This window comes from Zingiber officinale, chromosome 10A (assembly GCF_018446385.1).
Source record: "Zingiber officinale cultivar Zhangliang chromosome 10A, Zo_v1.1, whole genome shotgun sequence".
In the NCBI taxonomy this organism is placed as follows: Eukaryota; Viridiplantae; Streptophyta; class Magnoliopsida; order Zingiberales; family Zingiberaceae; genus Zingiber; species Zingiber officinale.
The window spans coordinates 66,856,167-66,875,139 of NC_056004.1; the positions used below are offsets into that span (position 1 = coordinate 66,856,167).

At 39.8% G+C, this 18,973-nt stretch overlaps 1 protein-coding gene across 1 annotated transcript; it reads left to right on the forward strand.

The window, feature by feature from the left end:
* The first annotated feature begins 1,168 nt into the window (after positions 1-1,168).
* LOC122027253 lies at positions 1,169-1,782 on the forward strand. Its single transcript, XM_042586180.1, has one exon. The coding sequence runs from the start codon at positions 1,233-1,235 to the stop codon at positions 1,602-1,604; it is 372 nt and encodes a 123-aa protein (XP_042442114.1). The 5' UTR covers positions 1,169-1,232; the 3' UTR covers positions 1,605-1,782.
* Positions 1,783-18,973: the final 17,191 nt, after the last annotated feature.

Consider the following 18,973-nt stretch of genomic DNA (forward strand, 5'->3'; position numbering starts at 1 on the left):
AATAATAAATTTTAGCACAATAATAAAGACGATAATTCAATGGTAAATTCGGAGGAAGAAATTCTAGTTCGACGTGGATGATTTGGAGTAAATAGGTATTTTAAAAAATCACGGCTTCATTTTGTTAAAGTTGAGTGTATGATTAAGATATTTTTTTTTAACTAAACTTATAAACAGCGGCTCAAGATGATTAATTTAATTGTGATCTGTAATTTAATTTGACTGTAATTGATTATGATCTTTTGAATTCATCTTTTCATTTAAGTTATAATTTAGATTAGGGTAGATAGCCGAAGCTCTTGGTAGGTGTTCGGTAATCTAACTATTCGTCCACCATGACAATTTCTGAACAGTCTCCGTCATCTGTCCGGACTAAACTACAATCTGAATGAAAAGATAAACTCAAAAAATTACAATTAATTATGATCGAATCGAATTACGACTACGATCCAATTACAATTAAATTATGGATCATCCTTTAATTTATAAAAAAAAAAAATTAGACTCAAAGATCCTTTCCCCAACTTATACTCTTATACAATTTATCAATTACTTTTTTATCCTATATTAAATATTATTTAAAAAGTCCAACTCTAGATGGGAATAGCATCGCCATCGATGCCATCTTTTTGTCTTACGGTTTAGATCCTACTAATTTGAAATTGCTGATTATTAAAACTTTAAACATCCAATATTGGTGCATTATGGACATCTGTCAGCCTGGCTAAAAAATTCGATGCCTATACATTCACTGTTGGGTGATTGTTTGGTTTGCGATTATCAGTGGGGTTTCATGGCGTAAAGGGGAGATGTATCCCTTGTTTGGGGTCAAAATGAAAAATATAATTGAACTAATTGAAATTTTAAATTACTTTTCTTTTTCTAAAGATTTATTTTATTAATTTGGTTTGCTACTAGATACTATGAAACAATCGTGACGTGGAGACGTGTTTGAAGACGAGGAGGTCTTCACGCGGAGTTTACTCTTCCAATCCTTGGCATTTGTCCTCACACAGGAGAAGCTGAAACCCAACTTCCCTGCAACTTCTTTTCTTGCTCAAGTCAATAACAAAAGTCTTTATTTTATTTTATTTTCAAAAAGAAATGGATCGCAGCTAGAACAGCTTTTCTCCTCGAACATAAATCAACACTTAAGCTTATAAATAGAGCTGAGCAGAGAGAGGATAAAAATAAGACGAAGTCTATATAATAGGGGGAAGTTGAGGGGGGAGATGGAGGTTGATGATTCCTTCAAAAGGCCAGGATCCATCCCGTTCAAGTGGGAGGTTCAGCCGGGTGTTCCCAAGCAGAAGAACATCATCGGTCCAGACTCGCCTCAAAAACTCTGCCTGCCGCCGGTCTTGTGCGCCATCAGCCTCCCTCAGTCCCCTGCTCTCTTCCCCCCTCCTCCGTTGATGATAGGGAGAACTAACGAGGGAAAGGCCGTGAAGGTGTTTGCGATGCTTCGGCGCCTGTCCATGTCCAATCGCTTTGCGTCGGTCCGAGGCAGGCACTCGATGAGGCACGATGAGTTCGAGGAAAGCAGCAGCTCGCTGGCCCTATCTGATGCAAGCAGTGTTCGAAGTCAAGACTTGGATGCATAGAAATTGTGATCTACTTCTCGTGTGTAATTGGAATGGGAGCAATCTCCATCTGTTGTCGTTACTTGTTGGTTGGCACTAAACCGAGAACGTCAGAAGAATTGTAGCAGAGGAATGTTATTGCCCGTCTCTGTAAAAGAATTCTCAATCCAATAGTCTTATCAACTTTCTTGCAGGTAAACGATATCGATGAAGGGTAAGCGTAGCTCCAATAACTGCAGGATGAAACGGTTGTCTTTTTCTGTTCTCATTGCAGCGTCCAATTCAAAGTTAAAATATGCAATGTTTTATAGAAAATATCATTGATAATGAAATGTTCCAAAGAGGGAGACTTGCCATTCAGTTGGCTAACATCTTAGTCGAGCACTTTGATCATCCCTTCCTACCACATTGACCCTTCTCTCTACGTCCGTCTGAATTTATCCTGCAAAAGATTTGCTCCAGTTATTCAAAAAAAATGTCTCAATAACCCCGTTGTATCCCGACCTCAATGGGTGGAGTTTAGGATTCTGTCAGTGTACTTATATGTAATTCTCATCATATTCGTGAGGTCGACATTAGAGGACCACTAATGAAAAAAAAAAATAACTATTACAATGTGTAGTAGTTACTCATTAGGTAGGTGTTGCCCCCGCGGGCTGGATCAACCGGTTAAGGCGTGGTATCCTTGCACAATGAGTCGTAGGGTCGAAGGTCCACGGACGCGCACTGGATGAATAATCTGGGCCGACTGTGTTAAATTCCGGAGACACCATGCTTTACCCGGGTCAGCATTCACCGCTGATTTACCTCCTCCTAGAATTCCTGTGGAGCCAGGCCTAGGGGGCCGCTGGGCGACGGGACCTGTTTTTTTTGCACAATCATTAGGTAGGTGTTACAATATTATATTATCTTTTTATCTTCAGTTTAATTTAAACATCTACGACTAATTAATATAATATATAGAAGTTACTATGTAATTTTTACAACATATAGAAGTTGTAGTTGCTACAATGTATTATAAAATAATTTTACTTAATTTGAATGATTTTAATGAAATTTAAATAGTTTTGATCAAATTTGTAAAAACATATTTTGATATAATAATATTTAGAATTTAGAATTTAGAATTTAGCATTTAGACTTCAAAATTTTAAAATTTAGATTTAGCCACAACATGTAAAAGCTAGTTGATAACTGTCGTAATATGTAGAAGTTACATGATAACTGATGTGGTGATAAAGAGAGACTCACCTGGCATGAGATCAACTGCCAAGGTGGAAGTCAAAGTCAAGGTAGTCAACGCTCGAGTGTCGAAGGGCCGAACGGAGGACAATTCCAATGACTGGTCTGGTTAGTCAGGGCCCGACCGGCTGGGGATATGTCCGAGCAAACCACCCGTACTCGGGATGATACGTAAGACAGCTGATGCTCAGTATGGAGCAGCAGGATGCTAAAGGAGATCGGATAACTTGTCTGAACGGGGGAGGGCATATTACTACACAGTCACTATAAGGAAGAGCAACTGAGGCCGACATAGCGGAGGAGTCCCGGCCGAGCTACTACCTCGCTCGGCCAAGCAGCAGGACCTGGCCATGGAAGGAGCAGAGTCCCGGTCGAGCAGCTTACCCGCTCGGCTAAGCAACGGGATCACTGTAGTATCTCTCGATATCCCTTTGGAGATAGTGCCACTGACATGAGGCATGGTCGACAGGCACATCATACGGCGGAAGCTTCTACTGTCTTGTCAGGGATATGCATGTCATATTAAGACATGGTGTTAGAGATACTTTCCTAACAGGTCCTTTCATAGGACATATTAGAGAGCGTGCTCATGCCTTGAGAAGTGTGCACGTCGTCCACCAGGGCTCTATATAAACGGGGGTCTATCATTAGTGGAGGTACACGTTATTATTGTTTGCACGAGTTCTACTATTGCTTCACTTCTTCTATAGTTCCGGTGATTGACTTGAGCGTCGGAGGGCCAATGCCGAGGACCCCTTCCCTGGCTCGGCATTGACGTTGTTAGTTAGAGCCCTAGAGCCAATCATTTGATGATTGTATGGACTCATGTATATCATATTCTTGTATATTAATAAAGGCTTTTGTTTGGTTATTATACTTATTTATATTAGTGCCAAATAGACTAAGTATAATAGCGTCCTTGAGTAGAAGGTTCATACCTATATCAATCGATTAGTTGAATCGATAGTGAGATGATATAGGGAACACTACTCTAAAATCATTCCTGGTCGAGTATTAGCATTCAGGGACAATGTTAATACAATAAGACTAGCATGTAGGTCAGCTCGATGACTTGATCTCACAAGTCATGGATATAGAGATATCAAGCTGACACATGGGTATGCATTAGAGAATGTATACTGAATGACCCGCCATGAGAAAGTATCATGGATCGTTATATGAGTGTCATATACTTTCTCATGTGGCTATTAGTATGACTATTAGTCCTTAGACCTGAAGTCACCATGGATCCCTACATAAGGAGTTATGTACTTTAGTTTCGTCAAACGTCACCCGTAACTGGGTATAAAGGCGATTACTGGGTATATAACGAATTATGTAGAGGGATGTGAGTGATGTAGATGGGATCTATCCCTCCCATATGACGGGAGCGACATCGGTATTCTTGATAGAGTGAGACCACTAAGTGCATGGCCATGCCCAAATAAGTCAACATTAGATGTTGAGCTCATTTGATCGAGTGAGTCTACTTGGAGTTCAAGATTTAGATTGATTAGAGGATAACACGGTCTATGCCTCACATTGATCAATCTAGATGTCTAGGATAGAAGGACACTTGTCATTATTTTGTGAGTAGTCACAATTGGTAGTCACAAGGTGATGTCGGATCTCGACATTCTTGTAACTTGGGTAGTAATGATGTGTTGCTAGATACCGCTCATTACTTATGCTCCTAAATGGGTTTAGGGCATTGCCAACGTTACAAGAACCTATAGGGTCACGCACTTAGGACAATTAGGTGGAGATTAGGTTCATATGATGAACCAAGAGGATTAGATTCATTTGATGAATCAAATTGGATTAAGAGTAATCCTAATTGGGCTAACTTGAGTTCGACTCAAGTTGATTCATGTGTTAAATGAGTCTAATTTAGATTTTGACTCATTGAATCAATTTAATTTAATGAATTAGATTCATTATATTAAGTTGGCTCGAATCAAATGGTTGGATTAGATCCACCATGGTAGAGATTGAGTCAAGTTTGACTTGACTTGAGAAGGAAGACCAAAGGTCAATTTTGACTTGACCTTTTGCCACCTCATTGGTGAGTTGGCATTAGGTGGACCAATAATGATGTTCCACATCATCATGGGTGCCACCTCATGGAAGTGACAAAGCCACTCTCTTAATGGGTTCATATTAATTGCAATTAATGTAATTAATGTGATTTTATGGTTTCATATTAATTGTAATTAATGCAATTAATGTGAATTTTTGAAATGTGGTCGGCCACTTTGTTTTGTGTGAAGAAATTCATTTTTCATTCACTTGTGTGCCTCTTCCTCCTTCTCCCTCTCAAGCTCTCCCTCTCCCTCTCCTCCCTTGGCCGAACCACATAGGTGCTAGCACACCTTGGTTTTTGGTCATCTCCATCTAGTGTGTCCGTGTGGATACTTCTAGAGGACCGGCGCTTGACGGTCTTGAGATCCGGCATCATTTGGACGAGCGGGAACGCGAAGGGCATCGCATCAAAGGTATAAATGGTTTATCCTTATGTAGATCTACTGTAGATTAAAGTTTTCAAACTCGTACTCGTATTTTCGTTCGGTTTTACCTTGCACGAGATCCGTGGCTTGGGCGATTCGGGGTTTCCACGACGCGAAAAACCCAACAGTGGTATCGAGCCACGTGCAAGGCTTGTACGAGTTTTTTTTTTTATGAAAAATAAAACCTTCTGTGATTTTCTGTAAAAATTAGTTTTTTATGATTTTATGGGTAATTTTTCCGTAGAAGCGAAGCACAAGTGTCTCGGCACTTGTAGGCTTCGGCTACCGGAAAGATCTTTCGAAACCGGCTTCGTTTTGCCCCAAATACATTTGGGACAGCGAGCTTGGGTGCCATTAGATCGCAAAGGAGCAACTCACGATGGTTAGATCGTGGGTAGGGGTACTTCCCCTAACCCCGCAAGGGGATTTGCTTCGCGATCGCACCCGAAATCGCTAAAAACGAACCCGTCGGGAAGATTTTTCCGAAACGGTAATGTCTTGGCCCAAATCGTTTTGGGACAGCGGGTTTAGGCGCTGTTGGATCACAAAGGAACCCTCGCGATGGTTAGATCGCGAGTAGGGGCGCTGCCCCTGGGCCCCGCAAGGGGATTCGTTCCGCGATTGCGCCCGAAACCGCTAAACGAGACCGCCGGGAAATTTTACTTGTAAAAATTGTAAAAATTAATTTTAAAATTATAGAAAAATTATGAAAATATATAATTTTGAATTATATATATTAATTTGTGATAGTCATGGCCCAAAGCCCAATATAATTGGTTGTGTTGTAATTCATAATACGGCCTGCGTGCCGTGATGTGTTTTCGCGTGTTGTATTTATTTTATTATTCGCGACCTGCGCGTCGTGCCTCGTCTTTTATTCTTGTTGTAAATTAGATTTAGACTCGAATGTAACTCGAGTTTCAAATTGTAATGTACAAATTGGAGCGGTGGAGGGTCCACACGAGACGGAGTTCCGAGGCGGGCACGAGCAACACAAGGTGTTCAAAGGGAGGTGCTTGGAGAAGCTGTTGACCCTAGGTTGACCAATCGATCTTCTCATTGGCTTGAGAAGATCGTAGTAGGGCCATGACTAAATCACAAATAGATTAATTAATTAATTATTATGTATTTGATGCATGTTTAATAATTAATTAATTAATTAGGGCCTTAACGATTAGATTAGATCTAAGTCGTGCACATGATGCACCCTTGCGATTAGATTAGATCTAAGTCATGCACAAGATGCATTCTTCTCGATTAGATTAGATCTAGATCGAACCAACTCTAAAATGCCTAACCGTGCTGTGATACCTATCACTACCTTGATCACATGTATTGTTGAATCTGCCAAAGCAGAGCAATACATATTATCTTGGTAGGGTACGGAGTGACAATCTTGGTCCCGTCTATCAACGCATCGGTGAATAAAAACTCAATTAGATTGAGTATTCATAGTTACTCGGTTGGATCGAGTCAACTATAGACATTCTTCCAATAGTTGGAAAGATAGGTCAATATCACATCTATATTAACTCTCGGGCGTATTAGCCAAAGCTAACTCGAGTTTTAATATAAATGCGGATATTGATTCTATAAACAAGAGTTGCATAGAGATGTAATTGGTAATCGTTACCTACCGATCATACTAAGCCTTGGGCGTATTAGCCAAAGCTAACTCAAGGGTTAGTATGATGTGGATCTTGTCCCACAAGAATTATAGAATTCAGTGGGAGCATCGTTTAATTAAAGGCCTAATTAAATGATTTTTAAAGAATATGATATTTATTTCTGTAAATTTTCTGTTGTAGATAACCATGACGTCAAATACGAACATTTTCTCTCTGCGATCTGTCCTTAAGAAGGACAAGCTCAACGGAGCAAATTTCCTGGACTGGTACAGGAACGTAAACTGTACGTTCTGGAGCAGCCCATTCCGGAGGCCCCTCCTGCCACTGCCACGCGAGCAGACCGAGATGCTTACAAGAAGCATCGAGATGACGCATTAGATGTGTCTTGTCTTATGCTCGCAACCATGAACTTTGAGCTTCAGAAGCAACATGAGTTTATGAGCGCTTACGATATGGTTGAACATCTTTGTCACCTATATCAAGGACAAGCAAGGCACTGGAAGAGGAACTCCAAAGAATACCCGGAAGATCTTAAGAAGAAGAGAAATAAGATTTCTACTTCAGGTATAAATGTTATAGAAGTCAACCTCTCTATTTCTTCATTGTGGGTATTAGATACCGGATGTGCTTCGCACATTTGTACTAATGTACAAGCACTGAGGAATAGCAGAGCATTGACGAAGGATGAGATAGACCTACGAGTAGGCAATGGAGCACGAGTTGCTACTATTGCTGTAGGAACTTATCATCTATCTCTGCCCTCTGGGCTAGTACTAGAATTAGACGATTGTTGTTATGTGTCTGCCTTGACAAAGAACATAATATCAGTTTCTTGTTTGGACAAGAGAGGATACTCATTTATAATAAAGAACAAATGTTGTTCCGTCTTTTTAAACGATATGTTCTATTGTAGTGCACCTCTGATAAACGGACTCTACATTCTAGACCTAGAGAGCCCTGTCTATAACATAAATACCAAGAGGATCAAGTCGAATGACTTGAACCAAACTTACCTCTGGCACTGTCGCTTAGGTCATATAAATGACAAGCGCTTATTCCAGCTCCATAAGGATGGTTTGCTGGACTCATTTGATTTTGAATCATATGAGATATGCGAGTCATGCCTACGAGGCAAGATGACCAAGACTCCCTTTAGTGGGCACGGCGAGAGAGCGACTGATTTGTTAGGACTCATACATAGTGATGTATGTGGCCCTTTCAATGTCATTGCTAGAGCGGTTATAGGTACTTCATCACATTTCTTGATGATTTCAGTAGATCTGGTTATGTGTACTTGATGACACATAAGTCTGAATCCTTTGAAAAGTTCAAATAATTCAAGAATGAAGTGCAAACCAACTTGGCAAGAGTATTAAGGTACTTGATCAGATCGAGGTGGTGAATACTTAAGCCATGAGTTTCGTGACTACTTAGGCGAGTGTGGGATTTTACCTCAACTCACTCCTCCGGAACACCACGGTGGAATGGTGTATCCGAAAGGAGGAATCGTACCTTATTAGATATGGTACGATCTATGATGAGTCACAGATCTTCCGACATATCTATGGGGATATGCTCTAGACACGGCAGCTTTCATACTCAACCGAGTTCCATCAAAGGCGTGATAAAGACACCATATAGGATATGGTCGGGAGAGATGCCCGGTGTCTTTCATGAGGATTTGGGGTTGTGAGGCTTACGTTCGACGTCAAGTCTCGGACAAGTTAGGACCCAAATCCGACAAGTGCTATTTCATCGGATATCCCAAGGAAACTAAGGGATATTACTTCTACATTCCAGTCAGCACAAGGTAGTTGTTGCAAAGATTTTGTTTCTAGAAAGACTAGTGGGAGCACGTTCGATCTTGAAGAAGTTCAAGATGCGAACAATAGCACTGATGCCTCGATGGAAATTGAACTGGAACCACAAAGTGTTGTGGATGATGTTGTTCCACAAGGAGTTGAGGAACAACAACCAGTTCAAGTAGACATACCTCTTCGCAGGTCCGATAGTCAGCCTGAGAGATACTCATTTCTCTTGTCGACCATGATGACATTGTGCTCATAGAGGATGAGCCTACCACCTATCAGAAAGCTGTGATGAGATTCTGAGAAATGGCTAGAAGCCATGAGATCCGAGATAGAATCCATGTACACTAACCAAGTATGGACTTTGGTTGATCCACCTGAAGGGGTAAAACCCATTGGGTGTAAGTGGGTCTTTAAGAGAAAGACTGACATGGATGGACTTATTTATAAGGGTCGCTTGGTAGCTAAAGGTTTCAAGCGATTCATGGTATTGACTATGATGAAACATTTTCTCCGATGGCGATGTTTAAGTCCATTCGGATCATGCTTGCTAGTAACCTACCATGACTATGAGATATGGCGGATGGATGTCAAAACCGCGTTTCTGAATGGAAACCTACTCGAGGATGTGTACATGACACAACCTGAGGGTTTTGTAGATCCACAGCATACTAGCAGAGTATGCAAGCTGCATAGGTCCATTTATGGACTAAAGCAACCTTCTCGGAGCTGGAATCTTCGATTTGATGATGCGATCAAACAGTTTGGTTTCATCAAGAACGAAGATGAGCCTTGTGTCTACAAGAAGGTTGTAGGGGACATAGTTGTCTTCCTCATATTTTATGTGGATGACATACTACTCATTGGGAAGGACATCCCTATGCTTCAGTCTGTCAAGACTCGGCTAGGGAGTTGCTTCTCAATGAAGGACTTAGGTGAGGCATCCCGCATTCTAGGGATACAGATCTATAGAGATAGATCTAAGAGATTGCTTGGCCTAAGTCAGAGTACATACATTGACAAGGTACTCCTTCGGTTTGCCATGCAGAACTCCAAGAAGGGATTTCCGATGTCACATGGCGTGAGTCTTTCGAAGACTCAAGGTCCCTCTTCTAGAGAGGAGAGAGACCGCATGGATCGGATCCCTTATGCCTCGGCCATAGGATCGATCATGTACGCCATGCTATGTACTCGACCTGATGTCTCGTATGCTTTGAGCATGACGAGCAGATACTAGTTAGATCGGTGAAAGTCACTGGATAGCGGTCAAGAATATTCTTAAGTACTTAAGAAGGACTAAAGAATATTTCTTGATATATGGAGGCAATGATGAGCTAACTGTAAAAGGGATGCTAGCTTCCAGGCCGACCGGGATGATTATAGATCGCGATCGGGGTTTGTATTTTGCATTAATGGTGGCAGTTGGAAGAGTTCAAAGAAGGATCGATGGCTGATTCTGTGACAGCCGAGTACATTCGCATCGGAGAAAGGAGGCGGTTTGGATCATAGTTCGAACTTGGGGTGGTTCTAGCATCGGCGACCCAGTTGAGCTCTATTGTGACAACAATGGAGCTATAGCCGGGAAGGAACCTCGCTCACACCAACGGACCAAGCACATACTACGACGCTTCCATCTCATTCGAGATTATCGATAGAGGAGATGTGAAGATTTGCAGACTACAGAGGCTAACATCGCGGATCCCTTGACCAAGGCTTTGTACAGAGGAAGCATGATGGTCACACTAGGTCTTTAGGCCTTAGAGCCTATCTTGATTGGCACTAGTGCTAGTGGGAGATTGTTAGTTAGAGCCCTAGAGCCAATCATTTGATGATTGTATGGACTCATGTATATCATATTCTTGTATATTAATAAAGGCTTTTGTTTGGTTATTATACTTATTTATATTAGTGCCAAATAAACTAAGTATAATAGCGTCCTTGAGTAGAAGGTTCATACCTATATCAATCGATTAGTTGAATCGATAGTGAGATGATATAGGGAACACTACTCTAAATCATTCCTAGTCGAGTATTAGCATTCAGGGACAATGTTAATACAATAAGACTAGCATGTAGGTCAGCTCGATGACTTGATCTCACAAGTCATGGATATAGAGATATCAAGCTGACACATGAGTATGCAATAGAGAATGTATAATGACCTGCCATGAGAAAGTATCATGGATCGTTATATGAGTGTCATATACTTTCTCATGTGGCTATTAGTATGACTATTAGTCCTTAGACCTGAAGTCACCATGGATCCCTACATAAGGAGTCATGTACTTTAGTTTCTTCAAACGTCACCCGTAACTGGGTGGACTATAAAGGCGATTCTTGGGTATAGCAATTATGTAAAGGGATGTGAGTGATGTAGATGGGATCTATCCCTCCCATATGACGGGAGCGACATCGGTATTCTTGATAGAGTGAGACCACTAAGTGCATGGCCATGCCTAAATGAGTCAACATTAGATGTTGAGCTCATTTGATCGAGTGAGTCTACTTGGAGTTCAAGATTTAGATTGATTAGAGGATGACACGGTCTATGCCTCACATTGATCAATCTAGATGTCTAGGATAGAAGGACACTTGTCATTATTTTGTGAGTAGTCACAATTGGTAGTCACGAGGTGATGTCGGATCTCGACATTCTTGTAACTTGGGTAGTAATGATGTGTTGCTAGATACCGCTCATTACTTATGCTCCTAAATGGGTTTAGGGCATTGCCAACGTTACAAGAACCTATAGGGTCACACACTTAGGACAATTAGGTGGAGATTAGGTTCATATGATTAACCAAGAGGATTAGATTCATTTGATGAATCAAATTGGATTAAGAGTAATCCTAATTGGGCTAACTTGAGTTCGACTCAAGTTGATTCATGTGTTAAATGAGTCTAATTTAGATTTTGACTCATTGAATCAATTTAATTTAATGAATTAGATTCATTATATTAAGTTGGCTCGAATCAAATGGTTGGATTAGATCCACCATGGTAGAGATTGAGTCAAGTTTGACTTGACTTGAGAAGGAAGACCAAAGGTCAATTTTGACTTGACCTTTTGCCACCTCATTGGTGAGTTGGCATTAGGTGGACCAATAATGATGTTCCACATCATCATGGGTGCCACCTCATGGAAGTGACAAAGCCACTCTCTTAATGGGTTCATATTAATTGCAATTAATGTAATTAATGTGATTTTATGGTTTCATATTAATTGCAATTAATGTAATTAATGTGATTTTATGGTTTCATATTAATTGCAATTAATGCAATTAATGTGAATTTTTGAAATGTGGCCGGCCACTTTGTTTTGTGTGAAGAAATTCATTTTTCATTCACTTGTGTGCCTCTTCCTCCTTCTCCCTCTCAAGCTCTCCCTCTCCCTCTCCTCCCTTGGCCGAACCACATAGGTGCTAGCACACCTTGGTTTTTGGTCATCTCCATCTAGTGTGTCCGTGTGGATACTTCTAGAGGACCGGCGCTTGACGGTCTTGAGATCCATCATGGGAACGCGAAGGGCATCGCATCAAAGGTATAAATGGTTTATCCTTATGTAGATCTACTGTAGATTAAAGTTTTCAAACTCGTACTCGTATTTTCGTTCGGTTTTACCTTGCACGAGATCCGTGGCTTGGGCGATTCGGGGTTTCCGCGACGCGAAAAGCGGTTTTCGCGGCCCGAAAAAAACCCAACAGACGTTACTTGTTTTGTAGAGCAGAGCATGGTCTACAGTCGTGAAGCTATCGCATCCCCGTCTTTCCACCTTCCCGCTTTCGGACAGGATCATTTTGGCACCATCTATGGGAACGTAGCCTATATCCGAACGAGAAGATGGAGGACGTTGGACGATTCACCACAGTGATGCTGACGCAAGAGGGGCTCGAAATACTAATACAAGCCCGAACTGCAAAGATAGTGGAGCAATAACAACAACAGCGCTAGCCGAGCGCCAAGCGTAGGAACCCGCAACATCAGCCGCTGGTTGACCGGCTAAACATGGTAACCGAGCAGACCAAATATCCACTCAAGTGAATAACAAGAAGCTGACCAATATGTATGGGTAAGCACTTAATACACCGATCCCCTCCCACCGAGCGATGTTTGGGACCCCATTAGAGGAACGGGGTCGAGCTAATAAGGATCGGGGTTCTTCATCGGAAGATGCGCCCATTCGGGACGCCAGGAAAGGGAAGGCGCCAAGGGACAATGATTCGCTCGAGCAAATAAATCAACAATTTTCGCAAGGGATTCTAAATGATCCCTTGCCTCGGCACTAGACTCCGCTAGCGATCAAAGAATACAATGAAACTACCGACCCGGATGACCATCTTGCCAAATTTGACAACGCGGGCACACTTCACCAGTACATCGACAGAGTGAAGTGTCGGGTCTTCCTTACCACCCTCTCTGGATTAGTGCAACGTTGGTTCAAGAGACTGATGATCGGCTCCATCCACAACTTCAAGGACTTCCGAGCGACATTCCTACACCATTTCGCTAGCAACCATCGCCACCAGAAGACAAGCGTAAACTTGTTCTCACTGAAGCAAGGGTCCAGGGAAGCGTTGAGGGCATACATCCAGCGCTTCAATCAGGTGGCAATGGACATCCCAACGGCCTCTTCAGATGTATTGGTGAATGCCTTCACCTAGGGGCTCACCGAAGGGGAGTTCTTCCGATCGCTCATTCAGAATCCACCGAGGGACTTCGACCGCATGCAGGGGAAGGCCACAAAGTACATAAACGTGGAAGAGACTCAAGTGGCCAAAAGAAGGGAGGTACCGGCCGAACTCGCAGTAGCGCCTGAGCGGCGTTCATTGAACAACCATCAGCCTCCGAAGGGGCCTCGATCGAGGGGAGAGCAGCCACACAACGAGCCCAGGATGCATGTCGTGTAGCATGTGATGGTTGGTCGTCTAAAGGCTACAAAAGGCATGTTGGAATGTATACTAAAAGCTTAGATTTTTGTATAAATATTTATTTAGAAATAAGAATCACATTGGTCAAATGACTACATTTGTGCTAAGTGTAGTTGTCCATTTAATTTATATTGTAGATAACATGGTATGAGAAGACACACAAAAGATCATGTTATCATATCCTTATAAATTATAAATAGTAGCTCACAACCAAGATGGAATGGACAAACCATTGGAGTGGTTGTAGTGTAATTTGGTATTAGTTTATCTAGACTATAAAATTACACTAGTACACTATGAGTGTATTGAGCAGGACCATTTGAGGTAGTTTCATTTTATACTGACTATATAAGAGAACAAAACTTCTATTATTATGGAAGTGCGTGCTCTTAATCGTGATATAATAACAAGCATGTATATTTAATATTTATTTCTTTAATTTATCAAAGGGTGTGATTTAGCTTGTTAAATCAATAGGCCCGATAAGTTGGGAAATGATATCATTTATATGGTGTGTTGTTGATTATAAAATGAAACTGTGTCCTAGTAAACAAGGTTGATGATGTCCCCTTGAGGAGCTCATAAGGATTATCATGTAAACACTGCAGGTGGACCTAGTCCGGCATGACAATGAAGTTGAGTGGTACTACTCTTGGAGGTAGATATTAATTAAGTGAGTTATCAGTAACTCATTTAATTAGTGGACATTTTATATCTTACATAAGGAGATTAATGCACTCATAATAAGAAGGAGCCCATAATGTAATTTGGGATTGGTGCAGTAGTTCAATAATAACTCTTTAGTGGTATGAGTTATTATTGATGAACTTGAGCTGGATGTCCGGAGCGAACACAGGAAGCTCAAGCTCATCGGGAGATCAAAACCAATTTCTCCTCTCGATTCCTGTTGTAACCTCTATAAAACCTTGTATCCACTAAGTCCACTTCTATCCAAGTAATGGGCCGGACACAACCTTACTTGGAGCAAGGGGGTCGGCCAAGCATAGGCTTGGAGCCCAAGTAGTGGCCAGCCAAACCATGCTTGGTGTCCAAGCATGGGGCAAACCACATAGGATTAAATGGAGATTTTATTTTTGTTAAAATCTTTCCTTTTGTAGCTATTCATGAAAGAGATTTAAAAGAGAAATTTTATTTTTTTAAATTTCCTTTTATAAGCATCTTCATGGTTTTAAAAAAAAGAGTTTTAGATTTTAAAATCTTTCCTTTTATAACTAATCTACAAAAGATTAAAGAGATATTTTAATTTTGTTAAAATCTTTCCTTATTTGTGTCTATAATGTTTTAAAAAAAAATTTAATTTTTGATAAAACTCTCGTTTTTTGTAATCATGATTTAAAAAGAGAAGTTTTAATTAATCTTTTCTTTTTTTATAGTTGTCTACATGTTTTAAAAGAGAGAGATTAATTTTTAAAACTTTCCTTTATTGTCATGTGCAATAGGAAATTTAAAAAGAGAGATTTTAATTTCCTCTTTTAAAGGGAGACCACAAATAAGGAAGTTTTAATTATGTTTAAAACTTTCCTTTTTGTAGACATCATGGTTTAAAAGGAAGCTTTAATTTTTTGTTGTAAATTTTTTTTTTCCTTTTCAGACTCCATGATGTGTCCGGCCATAGGAAGAAGAAGAGGAAGTTTTAATGAAACTTCCCTTTTTTGCCAAGATCAAGGATTATAAAAGAGATGGAGAGGGTGCCTCATGAGATAACACAACCTAGGTTTTCTCCTCTCTTCATTGTGTGGCCAGCACCCTTATTGTTTCTTTAAGGGTCGGCGGCACACAATCCTTGATTCCTTGGTGACCGAATTTCTTCCATGCTCTTCTCTTTTGTTTTCTTCCTTTGAGGCTAGCGGTTCTTCAAGCTTCATCATCTTGGTGGCCGATTGCTCGGAGAGGAAGAAGAAGAGAAGAAAATTTCCTATTTTGGCATCCCTTGATGGCTCAAGAGTCTTGGAGAAGAAGAAGTGGTCCCAGTGGAATTCATCTTGGTAGATTGTCGCCCACACGACGTCCAAGAGGAGGTGAGGAATACAACAAAAGATAAGAGGTCTTTACCTACAAAGAAAGATATAACTAGTTGTCTTATTCCGCATCATGCTAGTTTTTTTTGTATGGATTTTGAATTACCAAACACAAGAGGCTAACGATTCTAGGCAATCGAATTTATGTTTCGATTTTGTGTTTCTTTTATTTTTCGATTTTGTTATTCGATTGTTCTTAATGATTAAACCTAGGGTTACTATAAGGAGATTAAATATTGAATTTCGTTGAAAGACTTTGTCTAGGAAATAGTGAATGATCCCATACCTAAGAAGGCCTAGTGCCTCGCCATGTTTAACTTGGAAGTCGATCCCTGAAATAAGTATTTAATTAACTTTGTAACATGGGTGGATTTGGATTAATAATATTAAGTATCATTTGCGATCCAAGTCTAACCCTCTAAGAACAGATAAGTTGAATTTGGAATCAATAATGTTAAGTTCTGTTTGCGATTCCAAATTTAATTTCTAAAGAACACAGTAGGTTGTTAGGAAAGGTTTGGGACTTGTACAAAATTTTTGTACAGTGGAACCAGTATGATATTCTGAGTAGCAACCAATAATTGGTATCAGAGCTAGGATATTGCCTATGTGTGTTTGATTTTTCAGTTTAATTATGCACATGTCATACATATTTTAGGTAGGATAATAGTAGGATGTGCAAATAGATTAACTCTATGGTTGCAGGCATCCTAGATCCAACTATTATGGCCCTAATGTGAATGTGTATGATTGGACCCTCGGACATGTTGAGGGCATTTTATGTGTGTGCATGATTGTTTGTATTACATACAGCAAGAGCTGTATTAGTTTTAGGATTTTATATTTTTGTTTCGATCTAGATTACATGTACATTCCCTTGTGGAATATAGGATCGATAAATGTAAAATTCTATTTTTATCGCAGATCGTATTCTTGCGAGGTGTGGTACTATTTGAGGACCAGAGGCGCGGTGGAATAAAAAGCAAGATAGATGTGACGACTAGACCCGATTGCGGTGGCTAAAAATGGCAGTAGCTAGGGTTGGCAGCACACTGAGGATAGTGATGGAAGAGGTCATAATAGTTGGAAAATTGTTTTTCCATATTTATTGCTTTTATTTGCTGTGTGTGTGCATGTTAAAATCCTCATCTTAAATAACTAAGTGGGAGAAGGATTTATAAATAAATTCCACGGTCTACATTACTGGTTTGAAAGTGATGCAAACAAACTTACGTGTTGACTCTGAGTGCCTTCCTCCACAACGGATGAGTTTGTTTGCGGGTCACTAGATTAAACTTCCTTTTATGGATGATTATAGAAAATTATATAGGAGCGTGTGATCTTCTCCATCTGAAGGGGCGCAATTCTATTTAATGGACTAAGTATCAAGTAATGGTATACACTTAGATGCATTTAATAGTATCCTCCCCAACGGAGTCACTACTATTTTTGCGTGACCAGAGGAAAATCATCTATTAATTTGTCATAAAGTTAGGTAAAACCCCCTCTTACAAATGTTTGAATTTGTATACGCCCACACTAACGTGGCATATAAAAAATCATGGTGTTTGAGGTAATTTTATTTGTCATAAAGTTAGGTTGACAAAATAAAATTAATGGGTAAAACCTCCTCTTACAAATATTTAAATTTGTATACGTCCACACTAACATGGTGTAACAACCCAAATTTCCTCATTTCGAGTCCTAATAGTACTTAAAAATATTTAGAAATGCTTTAGAAAAATTCTAGAGAGTTTTAGAAATTTTTAGAGTATTTTTATGTAATTTTTGGAGTTCGTTTGATATTTTTACCAAAAGAAACAAGTTGCAAAAAATAAAGAAAATTAGCCGAGATTCGAACCTGCAACCTCCGGCCGAACCAAGCCTTAAGCAAATCCGGCTGACCAAGTGGTCAAGCAAGCGGTTCTATTTAGAAAAGGTAGCAAAATTTATTTAAGATAGTTAACAGAATATTGGATTATAAAAGGGATAAGTTGATGTTGGATTTGTCTGTTTAGAAAATGTAGCGAATTTATTTAAGATAGTTAACAGAATATTGGATTATAAAAAGGGATAAGTTCATGTTGGATTTATCTGCTTAGAAAAGATAGCGAATTTATTTAAGATAGTTAACAGAATATTGGATTATAAAAGGGATAAGTTGATGTTGGATTTGTCTGTTTAGAAAAGGTAGCGAATTTATTTAAGATAGTTAACAGAAATATTAAGTTATAAAAAGGGAGAACTTAGGGATTATTTTCCAAAACTTAAACCTCTCCTCTCCTTTTCTCTCCAGATGGCACAGCGTCTCCTGTTTGGGCGAAGGAAAAAAGGGGGGGATCTAGGGTTCCTCTCCGGCGGCCGCCCAAGGGAGATTTCCGGGAGATCTTCACATGGTTGTGATCCTCTCGTCAAGGGGAAACCGTGAGCACGAAGGAGGGGTCGAAGCTTGCAATTCCCGCAGAAGCCTTCTTCTTCGGTTGTAAGCCCAAGAACGCAAAGGTAAGTGCTTCTCACCTGCAGTAGGAGTAGTTTCGGACCTTTGTTCTTCTTGAATTCGAAGCATGAGGAGCGCTTATAGTGCAGATTTTTAATTAAGCTCATATGCAGATTTTTATGTAAGCTTATAGTGCAGATTTTAATTAAGCCTATGGTGCAGATTTTAATTAAGCTTATAGTGCAGATTTTAATTAAGCATATAGGTGGAGATTTTAATTTAGCCTATAGTGCAGATTTTAATTAAGTTTATAGGTGCAGATTTTTACTTAAGCTTATAGTGCAAATTTTAATTAAGCTTATAGTGCAGATTTTAATTAAGCTCATATGCAGATTTTTATGTAAGCTTATAGTGCAGATTTTTATTTAAGCTTATAGTGTAAATTTTAATTAAGCCTATAGTGCAGATTTTAATTAAGCTTGTAGTGCAGATTTCTTAGAACTTAAAATGCAGATTTCTTTAGAGCTTGTAGTGCAGATTTCTTAAGAGCTTATGGTGCAGATTTCTTTAAAGTTTATATTTCAGATTTTTGTTGGAACTTGTAGTGCAGATTTTTTGGTGGAATTTATAGTGCAGATTTTTGGTGAAACTTATAGTGCAGATTTTTGGTGGAACCTATAGTGCAGTTTTTAAAGAAAAAGATTATAGTGCAGTTTGGTTAAGAATTATAGTGCAGAATTTATGTTTGTATAGTATGCAGAAATAGTGTAGCATAGAATGCAGAATCTTGCTTAGTATAGT